Genomic DNA, 15,184 nt, shown 5'->3' on the forward strand with positions numbered 1-15,184 from the left:
TTTTGATAGGCTGTGTATAATCCCACATGTAAAAAACAACAAATATAGAATAGGTTTGTTTTAGTTGTATTTTTATTTTGTTACTTTTTTGTGATGACAGTGAAAATTCTGACTGGGCAAATAAAATACTGGACCATCAGATTTCCTCCCAGTTTGCTCCAGCAGAAAATAAATATAACTTATTCTGCAGCCATAAAAAAAAATTACAAGCAAAAAAATAATTACTAAATAAATGATTGACATTACATTTCTTTTACATATTTTTTATATAAGCATGGCTTCTTTTATGTATGTTAATATTTAAAAGAATGATAAAACATACCAACAAGTAAAATAAAATTTGTTCGAGTAGACAACATAAAAAATGTAACCCTCCAGATTGTTTTATCCATTGTGGTAGCCTTTGCTCACAAAAAGATAGCCCCAACTTCGTTAGTAATAGTTTTTAAGTAATTTTCTAGTACTTTACAAACCTGTATTTTTTATTGCAGAGGAGAAACATTTATAAATCTACACTTGTGCACCCACAATCCATTTAACATTATAAACTAAAGGTAAAGTGTTCAACTGTGGTAAAATCACTGTAAGGCTGAGAATCTGTCCTTGTTTTTCAGCTGTGTTTGGTGAAGAAGTTTCAGTGCTGGAGGGAAATGCAGTCTCATTTAACACTGGAGTAACTGACATACGTAAAGTTTATCTAATCTGGTTGTATAGAGGTGCTATTATAGCTAAAATGAATGAAGAAGATATCAATTTCTATGATACTGATGATGGGATATTTGAAGACAGACTTCAGTTGAACAATCAGACTGGATCTCTCACTATCAACGATATCAGAACCAAACACGCTGGACTTTATCAACAAAAAATCATCAGCAATGAAACCTTAATCAAAACATTCAGTCTTACTGTACAGGGTGAGTGAAACTAGCAAAGTATTTTCTTATTCCCAGTCCCTGTTATTATTTATTATTATATAATATTTTTGTGTCAAATGCGTTTTTTCCAGATGTGTTTTTTGCTGGAGTAGAAAACAAAAGAGAAGGATATTCAGTCACATTAAACACCGGGGTGACTGAAATAAAGAAACACAATTTAATGACATGGATGTTTGGACCTTCAAATCCAGATGCTCGTCTTGCTGAAATCATCATAAATGTAACCCAGGATAACATCTCATATGATTTTGATGAGAGATACAGAGACAGACTTCATGTGGATCATCAGACCGGATCTCTCACCATCAGAGATCTCAAAACTACAGACACAGGAGTTTATCAACTACAGATCTCCAACATCAAAGAGACCATATACAAGAGATACAATGTGTTTGTGGGTAAGATCAAATCTTTTAAGTTTCCTGAAGACTGAAGTTATTTATAATATTAACATTTTTGAATTGATATGGCAAATACACTAAGACAAAGTCGTGCATTAATGTTTGTCTCTCTATAGCCGCTGCAGAACCAGCACTGTCTGCATTATATATAGGACTGATATGTGCTGCTGTCCTGTTGCCTATACTGGGAGCTATAATACTGGCTGTGGCTATTGGATATAGGAGGAAATACTCTCAACTCAAAGGTAGACTGATGGAGGGAAGATTCATATTAAACATGTTTTGTTGTTGTTTTGTTTATAGTAGAGATGTATGTTCTTTTAGATTAATGTACAAGATTGTCTAATTCAAAGGGTATACTCCTGAAGGGAGCTAATTTTAAGGAAACAATTTAGCAACATGAAAGTATTTCAATCCTGTGAGATATATATGATATCTCTAAAACTGTTCTTGTATGTTTTCTGTTTGTCTGAGACAGATGAAATGAAGACTGTGTCAGTGATTGAGGGAAATTCTGCCACATTGAAATCTGGGATCACTGGAATACAAGAAGATTATGAAATAATCTGGAGGTTTGGGGCCAAAGGCCCCATGATTGCTCGGATCAACATAAAGACCAATGATGTCCTATATAGTAAAGATGAGAGATTTAGAAACAAACTTCATCTGGATAATAAGACCGGAGATCTCATTGTCAGTGATATTAAAATCAAGATATCTGGAGATTATCACATGGAGATCACCAGAAGAAACAAAATAACTCAATCAAAGAGATTCAGAGTTATTCTCCGAGGTGAGAAGATTACATTTTTCAATGCTATAATTATTGTAGAAGTTTTTTAATTTGTGGGAGCCTGAAGAACTGTAACGGTTAAATGTCAAGGTCTGAAAAGCCCAAATCGAGACTCGAAATTTACTCAGGACTTTTAAAAAGTGCTGTGTGTAACATTGTCATTTTTCTCATTGCTTATATTGTTTAGAGTTGTGGCTCTGGTGCTTTAGTTTCTACGCAGCTTGATTTTTGGACATCTCAAAGATGTGATCTTTAGAGGGTCAAAATGTCATGTAAATGATGTGTTTAGCTTATGTTTGATTTAATTTCAGTGAGCTAGCACAATGGCAAATATTAGCTGACTTAGCACACACACAGTGTATTAAACTATGTTTTTTAATATTAATATTTTTTGGGAATCAAACCCATAATTAATGCAAAAGAGAGCAATTGGGGAAGGTAACTTCCGCTACACTGTTTACCCAGATATTGTCTTTACTTAAATAAATTAATCATCACTTAATATTTTGTGGTTTGAAGCCAAAGCTTGAAAAAGTTTAGTTGATTTAACTTTTAAGCTTACAAAATCCATTAAACTAAAACAAGTAAAATGAACTTAAAATTATTAGTTCATGTTGTGATGGATACTCATAATCCTTTGCGCCTGAATATTTTGATTATTTTCTGCTTTGTCACAGAATAAAAACTGATAAAAACTTTCACTACTTAAATATTTGTTAATAAAATGTCATATAGTTTCAAGCTCTTATATTATTGATGTTGTTTTGTTGTTTGTGAAGCAGTGGCGGATCTAGACCATTTCAACTGAGGGGGCCAATCTGGGGCCAGTTGTACTGTTAGAGGGGCCAGTTACATTTAGACCTTATTCTTGTCATATTATTTTCTGCATTGCACTGCAAAAAAATGATTTTCAAGAAAAAAAATCTTAGTATTTTTGTCCTGTTTTCAGTAAAAAATTAAGTCTAGTAATATGTCTAGTTTTTAGACAAAATGTATCAAATGTAAGTGATTTTGTGCATAAAACAAGCAAAAAATCTGCCAATGGGGTAAGAAAAAAATCTTAATTTTTTTTCTTAAACCCTAAATACATGTTTTATGCATAAAATCACTTAAATTTGATATTTTTGGTCTAAAAACTAGACTCATTTTCTTGGATCGTTTTGCTCATCAAGAAAAAGCTATTTGATTTAAGAATTTTTTGATATTTTTAATGAAAACAAGACAAAAATACTAAGATTTTTTTTCTTGAAAATCATTTGCTGCAGTGTGCACTAAAGACATTAACAGGCCAAATACCATGTTTATGCTACTTTCTAATTACGGATGTAAAAAAAAAACGATCGCAAAAAAATTGTAAAAATAATGTCACACCCCACATTTAGGGGGGCCACAAGGGGGTCCAAGCTTGTTGTCACAGGGGCACTGGCCCCCGCTGGCCCCTCCCTAGAACCACCACTGTTGTGAAGTCACCGTTTAGGTGGTCAGTGTTTCCGTACATGAACCCTGTTCAGAACATTCTATGGTATTTCTCTCCACAGTACTGACAATGTATGTCAAAAACAGTTTTGTGTGTTTCTGTGGAGAATCACGTTTATTCAATTATCGACTTAAAGTCAGTCATTAATTTTGTGTTATAATACCATTGCGCAAATGCGAGTGATTTACATGTTAAGTCAATGAAAGGTGCAATTAGGCATCCTGTGGCACGTGAATTGAGCGTTGCTGCAGGATTGGAGTTGAAAAATCTGAACTTCAGCAGATTTCCGCGCTGCGTTAACCAATCAGGACCTTGCTGTTGTAGTGACGTGATTACAGGAAGCGAGCGGAGTCTCAGCAGAGTCGCAAAAGCCCCTCCCTTGACGTGAATTTCTACAATTGCACGCGCGAATGAACTGAGTAAACTCAAATGTTCAAGCATCCAACTACGCGCGTTTTTGCCGCCACTACCGCGGCTGGTGTGAATGCACCATAACTCCTTTGGAATGTTTGTACAGCCAACAGCGCAACAAATCCCGGGCATATTGTACTCTTGTTGTGAACCGCCTGTGAGTGTTGTATTGATCTTCATCTGGTAGTTATGGCTGCTGTGACCATAGACTAAAGCAGGGCAAAATGGCGGCGACAAAACACAGTGACGTCACAAGGTCCGGATAAATAGTAACAGGAAGTTAGTGATGATGTCAAGGGAAGACATCACATAAAAGCAGAATGCAGTCTTTGAATGTTGTGTAGCAGGATTTTGTCTAGTTGTGTGCAACTGTTATATGTTTGACTTATGTCAAAATCTCTTGATGTTTTAATATTAGTTAATTTTTGTGTTTCTGTTTAATATAAAGATGACAAATTAAAGGTCACAAAAGGAGAATCTGTTGAACTACAGACGGGCATTTCTGAACTACAGGATGATGATCAGATACAGTGGAGATCTGAAGCTAAAGATGCCATCATAGCTGAAAGAAATGGAAAGAGCAATGAGACCTCAATAAACTGTGAGATATTTGGAAACATGAGAATGGATCCTCAGACTGGATCTCTCACCATCACAAACATTAAACACTCAGACTCTGGAGTTTATGAACTACAGATTAAGACCAAAACTACAACTTTATATAAGAAATTCAATGTTGTCGTCTGGTGTGAGTAGCTCAAATCTTTTAAAAATAATACTGATAATGTTATGAAAGTATCATGTTTACTAATGTGTTTTTCACTTCTGTGTGCTGACATGCAGTTGAAACATTAAATCATAAAGTAGGAGATTCTGTCCTTCTAGAAACCAAACTCCATGAGCTGATGAAAGACCATAGGATACTGTGGACGTTTGGAAATATAAATACCCGTATAGCTGAAATCGACAGAGTCAGTGGTCAGATGTATGTATATAAGGGGAATGATGAGAGATTCATAGACAGGCTGATACTAAATAAACAGAATGGAGATCTGACCATCAGAAACATCAGGAGAGGACATTCAGATGTTTATAAACTGCAGATCAACAACAGCTCAGAGAGTAAATGCAAGAGTTTCATGCTGTTCGTAAATGGTGAGTGACATGAATCAGTATGTTTATATGTAACAAAATAATCCATTTGTAATCATAATGATGGCTCAATCAGACTGAAAAGCCTTCATGTAAACACCTTACTGTGCATTCAGACCGCCACCGGCGAGAGCGTCAATAAAAGCTCTGGCTGCCCTGACAACGACGCTAAAGAAAAGTTGTAGTGGACGCTCTGACGCTCGAATGCATTCTCTGAACTCCTCTCAGGCGGAGGTTTCCGCCTTCCGATTGGTTGCCGGTGAACATTTCCGCCTTCCGATTGGTTGCCGCCGAACCGCGTCATAGCTCATTACCATAAAGTTGAGCTGATTTCAACTCTCCTCGACGCTCAAACCGTCCAAAGCTCGCCGCGCCGCTGCTCGCCGGAGCTCGCCGCCGGCTCTCATTGAAAATGAATGACTTCCGGCCACTTTGACGCTCTCGCCGGTCTGAATGCACAGTTACTTTACAATTCACACACTGTACATTCTGCAGTGTTCAAGTCTTTTATAACATTACCGTGGCATAGTCACAGAATTTTTTGCTCTTTTTTTCCGTGGCATTCTCACGGATTGGTTACTCAACTGTTTTGTCCTATTTTCTTACCATTTTCGCTTCGGTTACTGACTGTAATTTAATTTTTAAAAATGTTTTATGTTTGTCTGTATTTTTATTTTTTGCTGTGATGAAATGAAGAGAATCTGATATCAGTAATGGAGGGAGAATCTGTCACATTGAGATGTCCCACTGACATAAAGAGTGATGAAGTGATAATATTGTGGATGTTTGGAACTGAAGAAAGCCTCATAGCTAAAGCTGATATGAACAACAAGATGCTTTATGATGGTGCTGATGAAAGATTCAAAGACAAACTAGAGCTGGATCAGACTGGATCTCTCACCATCACAGGCATCAACAGTAAACACACAGGAATTTATAAACTACAGATCATCAGCAACAGAGAGACCACATACAAGAGATACAGAGTTTCTCTCCATGGTGAGATTTTAAAATCTTATATATCAATGACATAAATACAACATCTTATATAACATCAAAAACTTTTTTTTAAACTTTGTTTTTATTTTATTGCTTTAAATTGACATTCCTATTTTTCTTTACATGCATTGGAAATGAATGCATGCAGATGTCAATTCAATGCAGTTTATAAAAAGACGAAATATCAACACTGTTTGTGATTTTCATTTTGCGCAGATTATATTGAGATGGTGTCAGAGGAGATTCCTTTACTTCCCATACGAACCTCACAACAGCAGCAGTACACAGGAAAATCCCCAGTGTTAAATTAACTCTACCAGTGTTAAATCAACACTATTTGGTGTTTATATAATCCACACCAAGATCGGTGTTAAAAAAGACTGGTGTTAAAAATATAACTCTGAATCAGTGTTAAAGTTAATGAGATAATGAGGTGATGATTAAGACATTAATGGTGAACACCTGCTGGTCATTCAAATCAATTACATTTTGGACATTTTCCTGTCTCTACATTTTTATTTTGATGACTCGTTTTCAAATACTAAAATAATAAAGAAAGACAAATTATTAAATGCAATAGATGAATACTGTTGGGTGTATGCCTCCAAAAGCTGCAATCTTTCACGTTTGCCTCTCTATCAGCATCTCTGTTTGAAAAATAAAATGATAACTTGCAGAGTAATTTTCTAAATGGATAAGTTTAACTTCTAAACAGCTGTCAGAACAAAATACAAGTGCTCAACTATTCCAGCATCCACACGCGTGATCTAGTAGACAAATCTTCATTCTGACGTGATGTCTCACAAGTCAAATAGACATTTATCACAAAATGTATCACATTAAATCTTAAGTTTGTGTTTGTTATGAGTTCATTTGAAGTCACCATTATTGTGATTAGTGTTTCATTTAGTTAGGCATTTGTCCCTTGACCTTCACTGATCTAACTCTCCTCTTTTAGCAATAGCAACAATGTTTTAGTAAAACCACTTGTTCATTGCTTCATGTAGAGGGACGCCCTTCCAGACCTTCTCAGTTTATTTTTATTCTATTCTACAAATCATTGAAACATTTGATCACAAATTAATTATGGAGAAACAGGCATATAAAAAAGCTCTATGCAAATGACATTGTATTGAATAAAACTGCCACCATGCTTCAGTGTTTTTTGTTGTTGTTGTTTTTTGCTTAAGAGAGACTTCATGATTTCTGATACAAATCTCAACGATGGTGACAGTTAATGGTAAGAAAAGTGCAAAATTTTTGTCATGTTGCAATGCATGATGGGATGTATGAATAAGTTTTCTACAATCCTGGTACCCAGCATGCATTGCGGCATGACGTTTTGTTGTTGATTGTCACCATGATTGTGTTTTATAGGCTGATTGTTGATGTCTCAGTGTGTCTGACTGAAACCACAGATTAGATTTGGGTAAACAATATTTAACTCTTCAGGGTATGTGGACTTTTACAGCACTGTTGGATTTCATGGGAGCTTCACAGGGTTGACAGAACATAAATTAAACACTTATATTCAGTGATTACTCTTTATGATATCATTGAATCCCAGGACTTAACTTTCATACTAATTAACATAATAACAGTTAGAGACTTCATTTCTCTCATCTTCCTCTGCTTTAACAGATGTGTTTTATAAACACACTGCCACAATGAGCAGAAGAAAACTAACACTAAACTTCAAGACCCAAGTACCCAACTAAAGGAAACACTAATCGGCACAATGGTGACTAACTTTATTAACCAGATTTACAGCAGTTCTTTAGAAGTTAAACCTATCATCCATGTAACTCTGCAAGCAAGTTGTAATTTTAATTTTCAAACAGAGATGATGATAGTGTTCATTAAACTCTAGGCATTTTATCTATTGCATTTAATATTTTGGCTTTCTTCCTCATTTTAGTATTACTTTCTCCAGAAAAAGAGTCAACAAAATAAAAATTTTACGACAGGAATGATTCCAAAATTAAGTTGATTTGACACGGAATGACCAGCAGGTGTTCACTATTAATGACTCAATCACTTCATTATCTTATTAAGTTTAACACTGATTTAGTGTTTTTTTAACACCAATCTTGGTGTGGATTATATAAACACCGAGCAGTGTTAATTTAACACTGGAGATTTTGCTGTGTAGTAGTATGTTGTCTGTTTATTCAACACTATTTAAAATACACACTTGTCATACAACAACTGAGAACATCTTTCAGTGCAGAGAGATGAAAAGCTTAATGTAATGCTGACCTCACCAGAGAAAAAGAAACAGAAGCATTTAACCCTTTCATTCATTTGCCAGCATAATCAAATCATTCAATTCATGTGTTGTATGATGTGTATTCATGTATGCATGCGAAATGTTAGTGAGTCTGACAGAGGAACATTTTAAATCCTGTAGCTTAGTGAACTGGTGTGAGTTTTTTTTTTTGTTTTTGTAAATTATCATCATTTTAACAAAAAATGTTTTTAAAAGATTGAATAGGAATGAATGTGGCTAGGCTAAATGCTAACACATTCATGAGGCGCTGTACAAAAGATAGTTATGTATTAATTAGTCTAAGTTGGGGTAAGAACATAGTAAAATATTGAAAAACGGTGGTGTTTGCCTTTAAATAAATGGGTTTCATTATTCTTAAAACCTTATGTTTTGGTCATCGGAACCTTATTTTATTTATTTAACAAGTAAATTACACATTTAATTTGTCATCATTTGTTTAATCTGTTTTTTGTAACAAGTAAATAATAATGCAGTACAATCGTTGACTTTATATGATCACATTACACACTCTTTTTTGCCCCCCTGCAGGCTAATATATGTAGTATACATATACTTCATTTTGATGAATGAACTGAAAACAAACAAATCTCTTGAAATAATCAATTTCCATCACTAGAGCTTTGTCCGAAACTGCTCCCTTGTTCACTCATTCACTATTCCCTATATAGCAAATGACAATTGAGTCCACTATTTGGTGAAAAAGCAAATGCGACATCTCTGCGACAGCTATCTGATGCGTATTTACGTCAGTGACCGAAATCACTTACTCATTTTCATTTGCCTTTTCCCCAAATAGTAGCCTTAATTATCATGTGCTATATAGGGAGTAGTGAATGAGTGAACGAGTGAGTGGTTATGGAAACAGCTAAGCACACAGAAAATTACTTGAATAGCTGCAATTTCATAGTTCAATCAGAGATGGCGATAGAGAGGCCAAAATTGCTGCTTTAATCTGTATTTTGTTTAGTGAACATAATTTTCATATTGAAAGTCACATGCATTTTACATTATATAAATGTTGGGATTATATTGTTTGTGAAAAGGGACTTTAGTATTCATAGTGTATATTGTTATATAAATACTGCATAGACCTCCAGGATATTTATAAATGTGTTAGTGTATCTGAATTGAGTATTAATGAATACATGCCAAACTCTGCATTTCATTGAAATATTTAGAAATCATATAATGGACATTACACAGAAACCCTTTAATATCAGTCAAATACAGACATTTATTTATTAAGTGATTTGAGTTAAAGTTGCTACGACATTTAGCTCTGTTTACACATATTACACAAATATAAAATATGCACAGTTTGCATGATGCATTTGTACACACAGTAAACTGAAGTGCTGTTCTCAGGTCATTGTTTGTATCAAATGCATGTTTTTTCCAAATAAATGAATTAATCCAGACACAAAAATGAGCATGATGGTTTATTGAATTGAAATGATGTGTTGACATATGAGTATAGATAGCTATAAGAAATAGTTATCAGTGTGTTTTCAATGTTTAAACACTAGATGGAGCTGCTAAACTATAACAAATCCTGCACTGACTGCCTTATCATCTATTTAATAAATGTAATGTATGAATACAGAATAAAAGCTGAAAATAAAGGCATATATAAGATTCATCCATTATTTAACCATACAGTATGTCTGATCTCATCCTCTTCTCTTCATCTCTTCTGGTTCTGATGTCAAAAACCAGAACAGCAACAGTAGCCGCACCCACCAGAGCAGAGACGACCAATCGGATCACAGCTTCAGTAAAACCACAATGGCAGAAGTCTTGTGAAAGAAAAAAAATGCACAATAAAAGTATGATTACAATCTTTCAAACTGACAGATTAAATAAGTTTAATATTGTTTGTGAGTTATCATACTCAGTTCTGAAAATAAATACTAATATCACTACAATCATACCTGAACACGACTGACAGACATCATTAATGTTTAGATATTGAGTCTGATTGCCAATGGGATTGTTCACCACACAGCTATAAGTGTTGTTATCCTGATAATCCACCTCCAGAGGTAGAGAGAGTCTGATGTTGAGATCAGACACACTGATGCTGGACAATAAACTGTTTCCTTTGTACCAGGACAGACTCACATCTCTCACATTCAACACTGAACACAACAATGAACAGTTTGATGATGATGATGATGAAGAACATTGAGAAGAAACTCTGCTGATGACAGGAACGGGCAGACGAGCTGGAAAATAATACAGAATAAATTACATTAATTCATTTAAAATCTTAAATCAGATAATAAATAATGTTTAAGATGACAAAAGTCATTAAAGTTCTTCTTTACTCACCATAGACGATAATGTTAAATGTTTTGAGTTTGTTGTTTGTCTTGGTGTTGATTAGTTGATAAAGTCCAGTGTGTGTGATGTTGGTGTTTGTGATGGTCAGAGATCCAGTGTGATTGTTTAACTTCAGTCTGTTTTTGAATCTCCCATCAGGTTTATCATCAAATAACCTGACATTATTGTCTTCTCTCATGATTCCAGCTATAAGAACTCCTGTAGGTCCAAACTTCCAGGAGATTCCCTCCTCTTTCTGTGTTTCAGTGAGATTGACAGATAAAGTGACAGGATGTCCCTCCATCACTGACACAGACTCATTATCACAAAAAACACCTGAAAAATAAACAACAACACTGTGAAACACTTATAGACTGATATTTTCTAAAGACAGAAGTATTAAACAACTTATCTTAAGAATATAATATCATTGAAATCTAAAGTGACAGACACTTTATACTCCACAAAGGGGTATGATGATGGGCTCACCCCAAATAATCACAAAACTGATCTGGTTTGCAATTTTAGTTAATAATAGTTTGATTTTATGCAACCCCATAAGAAAAAAAAACAGTTTAGTTTTACCCTTCATTCACTGAAAAAAATTATTAATTCAATTAATCAATTTATTTAAGCTAGATTTAAACAAAAGTTTTTTGTTTTTTTAGCTATTTTTTGTTTTTGTCTAAATGTAGCTTAAATAAATTGATTGCGACCACTTACCTTAAAAAATTGAGTAAATTGAATGAATCATTTTTTTTCAGTGTATATTATTTTTAAATGTATTTCAGGGGTATACATTTTTAATTTTACAACCCATATGGCAAAAAAAAAAACTATATTTTTCCTGGCCAAAATATAAAAGTTTGTATAATATGTATAAATTATAATATTGAATCTTTCCCCTCCTTTTAGATTTGTAAAATACAAAGTTTTTTTTCAATTCGAACTGAATATAAAGGCTTTATATATTTCAAAAAATGGCCAAAAAATATATACTGGTCAAAAAGAATTTTTTTAAACATATTTTTAAAAAAAATATTTCAGTACATATATTTCTTGGCCATTTTTTGTATATTTTTAAATACATTTAAAATTAAATTAAAAAATTTACTTTTTGCCATATGGGGCCATGGACATTTACCGTAAAAGCATGAATGTATCACCAATCATTAAATATATTTGGGTATATTTGGTTTAAGCGATTCAGAATTTACAATATAACACAGATTTCCAAACTTCCTCATTAATATAAAAACTGTCCTTATTACTTCATTATCAATTAGAAAATAATAAAATAAAGCAAATTTTGTTATGTTTGAACATTTTATATGTTGTCAAAAAGACTGCCAAGAAATCTGCAACATTAACATCACACATTATTGACATCCTGGTTCTCTAACCCCTTAGCATCCATGTAAAAGGCTAAAAAACGCCTTAAAAGGCCACTTATTGATTGTATCTTTAAAGGGTGTACATATTTCGAAACACAATAATTCACTCTTTCCAAATATATGTTTCATGTTCAGCTTTTTGTTTTTGAGTTGCATGTCATGATGTTTACTGTCAAAAATGCAACATTCCTCCCACAGTACATTTGAACTTTAAGAGGCTAAAAACCCAAGATATTAAGAGATAAAGCTAGATATATTCTCTCATATACAATATATAATAACTTGCTTTCAGGTCAGTTTTCTCAGTACTACGTGTTTTAACCCTTTTCTGTTTCCAAGTTCCTCATTAGTTTGCATAGTTATTAGTTTCACCTGTCTAGTTTATATGTGTAGTTTAGTTCCTGCTGTTTCCTTTAGTGTTTCTCCTATGTGTTGTTTGGGTGTTTTATAAAGCGTTTCATTCTCAGACACCAGATATCTCTGGGCCAGATCCGCACCGGAGCTGCTTACTTTGGCACGAATTACCTGCTAGAGTAATTCTTGTATTTCATAACTAAAGGGTTTCTTTTTCAGAATCGTCGCATTAACACTGAGGTGTTAATACACCTTGACAAATGCTTACACCAAGTACTTAAGCTTATAATATTGCATTGGTTGGGTCTGTTTTGTCATATTATTTCAAGCTGCTCACTGAATTGGCTGATTTTGACATTTTGCATGCATAAATATAGTTGTTCGGCATTCCTTTACCATATAAACTTAATTAATATGAAAGTCTGGCTTTAGAGCTTTATTGTTATGTACATTTTATGTACTCTATGCATTTTTCAATTTTCCTGTTTTCTATCATTTAAGCGTGACAGGTGCTTAAATAAAAAAGCGTGTCTACGCTATAACTTACCAGACAGGCTCCACAAGAGCAAACAGAAGAAAGTCACATAGCTCATTTTCTTCAACAGCTCGCAGAACAGATCCAAATAACAAACGCAATACTAAATAGACTTTATAACAAAGCAAACAATAAAAACTTTAAAACAATAGCGTCCTTACACACGTTCTTCTGACGAGTGAATAAACCACTGATCTGATCTGACAGAAGTTGCACGAGACTTATCAGTGTAGCCAAGTCTCGTTTCAAGGGTTTTACGTGGGTTGTATCTGAAATAAACGCACTCTATATAAGCATTCATAGGATAAGTAAATATAAAATAAAATAAAATGTCAATATAAGCAACAAAGAGGGTTTCTAAAAACAAGTAAATGAAAAAAGAATTGCAAATAACACCAGGAAATAATATAATCATAATCTCAATCTATCAGTGATATCTATTAGTCATTAGTCAGAAACATGCAACAAGATTGTTTATATTCTGTGGTTAAGTATAAAGACAGCTGAGCATCTGATAATACACAAGACGTGTAAAAGAGAGAAAAGTTTGCACAGAAGATAAGTTATAAATTATTAGCATTCGGATACAAAATCACAATGTTTCACTTGAACATTTCTGTTCGCGATCTGAGGTAACTTTTAACAATTTAAATAGATAAAAAGATATATTATCCCACTTAATTTTTCTGTTATGGCAATGAATACACAGCATACATTCACGTGTTTCAACCTACCCAGTCTCTTGTAAATGCGTATAAATAGCACAAAGTGTTAAAATCGTGCAATATATACGCCAATCCTTCCCATTCACTTAAACAGCGCATGTTTTTTGTCGTTTTATTTATTGGTTTTTAAACCATTTTCGCTTGGGTTTAGGGTCAGATTTGAGATTTGCTTAAGCAGGTCACTTAATATACAAGTTTCTTCATGTTTTTGTCTATATTTAAGACATGGTCGCTTGGAGTTGGGGTTATGCTGTGTTTACACCAGCCGCGGTAGAGGCGTCAGGTGCGAGTGATTTCAATGTTAAGTCAATGTGAAGACGCGTTTAGGTTCGTTTGGAGGTCTTGCGGTGCAAATGAGGCGTTTAGGGCAGCGCGTATACGCGATTCCGCCTCATTTGCTCCGCCTCACTGGCGCGATACGTACGAATGATGCTTTTTGTGCACTTTGCATTTGACGCGAATTTGCGTTTTACATTTGACGGATTGGTGCCGCGTTAACCAATCAGGATCCTGCTTGCTGCTGTGGCGGCTGCCCCGCCCGGAGTCACTCGTTCAACATGAAGGAACGCTTGATATTGTCCGTAAGTTGTCACCTGGAGCTATACAACACAAGTTCTTATTTCTATTGAGACAGGAATAAAAAGGACCCTGCCCCTGGCACTTGCCCCTCTCACAAGAAGCGGATTTCGCATCTGATTCGCGTCAAATGCTTGCTTTTACTGCGCGTCTACTTCGCTCTAAATGCACAAATGCATTCAAACTGTTCAAGCGGCAAACTAGGCGCGATAGACGCGATTTTGACACCTGAAACGAGGCTGGTGTAAACGCAGCATTACAATTAGGGTTTGGGTTAGGATGTCATTTTTATATAACAAAAAGTTGTCCTAAATCAATACGAAAATGGTTAAAAAAAAAAAAAAAAAAAATGGAGAAACCAATAAATAAAACGACTAAAAACATTCGCCGTTTAAGTGAACGGGAAGGATTGGCGTATCACATGCACGTCAAAGTGGAATTTGGCGTATGTATTGCACAATTTTTACACTTCGTGCTATCTATATGAACTCCTTGAGACTGGGTTCAACTGTAAAATACAAACTTGAATATCTGCTTCCAGAAGTGTCAACTGCAACTTCCGTGTCAACATATTTCTTCTTGCATCGCTGCGCAGATAACAGATATGATCGCCTCAGATTACTCAGAAATAAAAAAACTATTTGTTTTTAAACCCTTACGCAGATTTGTAAACCAAATTTGGCTTCAAATCCTTTATAATAACTGGAATTGTTCAATCAAATTTAAGAATATTACCTATGTTTCCTGACTTGTTCTTACTGTATTTAGGGTACCCTGCAAGTAAGCTTACGATGGGCCTGTATGGGCATAGCCTAAG

At 34.5% G+C, this 15,184-nt stretch overlaps 2 protein-coding genes across 2 annotated transcripts; one reads left to right on the forward strand and one right to left on the reverse strand.

The window, feature by feature from the left end:
* Positions 1–1,107: 1,107 nt before the first annotated feature.
* Positions 1,108–6,482, forward strand: LOC135721267 (uncharacterized). Its single transcript, XM_065243460.1, has 7 exons — positions 1,108–1,336; positions 1,456–1,584; positions 1,818–2,132; positions 4,469–4,768; positions 4,864–5,175; positions 5,869–6,171; positions 6,388–6,482. Exons 1-7 carry the CDS (start codon positions 1,108–1,110, stop codon positions 6,480–6,482), a joined length of 1,683 nt encoding a protein of 560 aa, XP_065099532.1.
* Positions 6,483–8,418: 1,936 nt separating this feature from the next.
* Positions 8,419–13,244, reverse strand: LOC135721139 (uncharacterized). The gene is made up of 4 exons (XM_065243305.1): positions 13,079–13,244; positions 10,793–11,119; positions 10,393–10,686; positions 8,419–10,257 (listed from the first exon to the last, which is right to left on the reverse strand). Exons 1-4 carry the CDS (start codon positions 13,122–13,124, stop codon positions 10,109–10,111), a joined length of 816 nt encoding a protein of 271 aa, XP_065099377.1. The 5' UTR covers positions 13,125–13,244; the 3' UTR covers positions 8,419–10,108.
* Positions 13,245–15,184: the final 1,940 nt, after the last annotated feature.

This window comes from Paramisgurnus dabryanus, chromosome 24 (genome assembly GCF_030506205.2).
Source record: "Paramisgurnus dabryanus chromosome 24, PD_genome_1.1, whole genome shotgun sequence".
Classification (NCBI taxonomy): Eukaryota; Metazoa; Chordata; class Actinopteri; order Cypriniformes; family Cobitidae; genus Paramisgurnus; species Paramisgurnus dabryanus.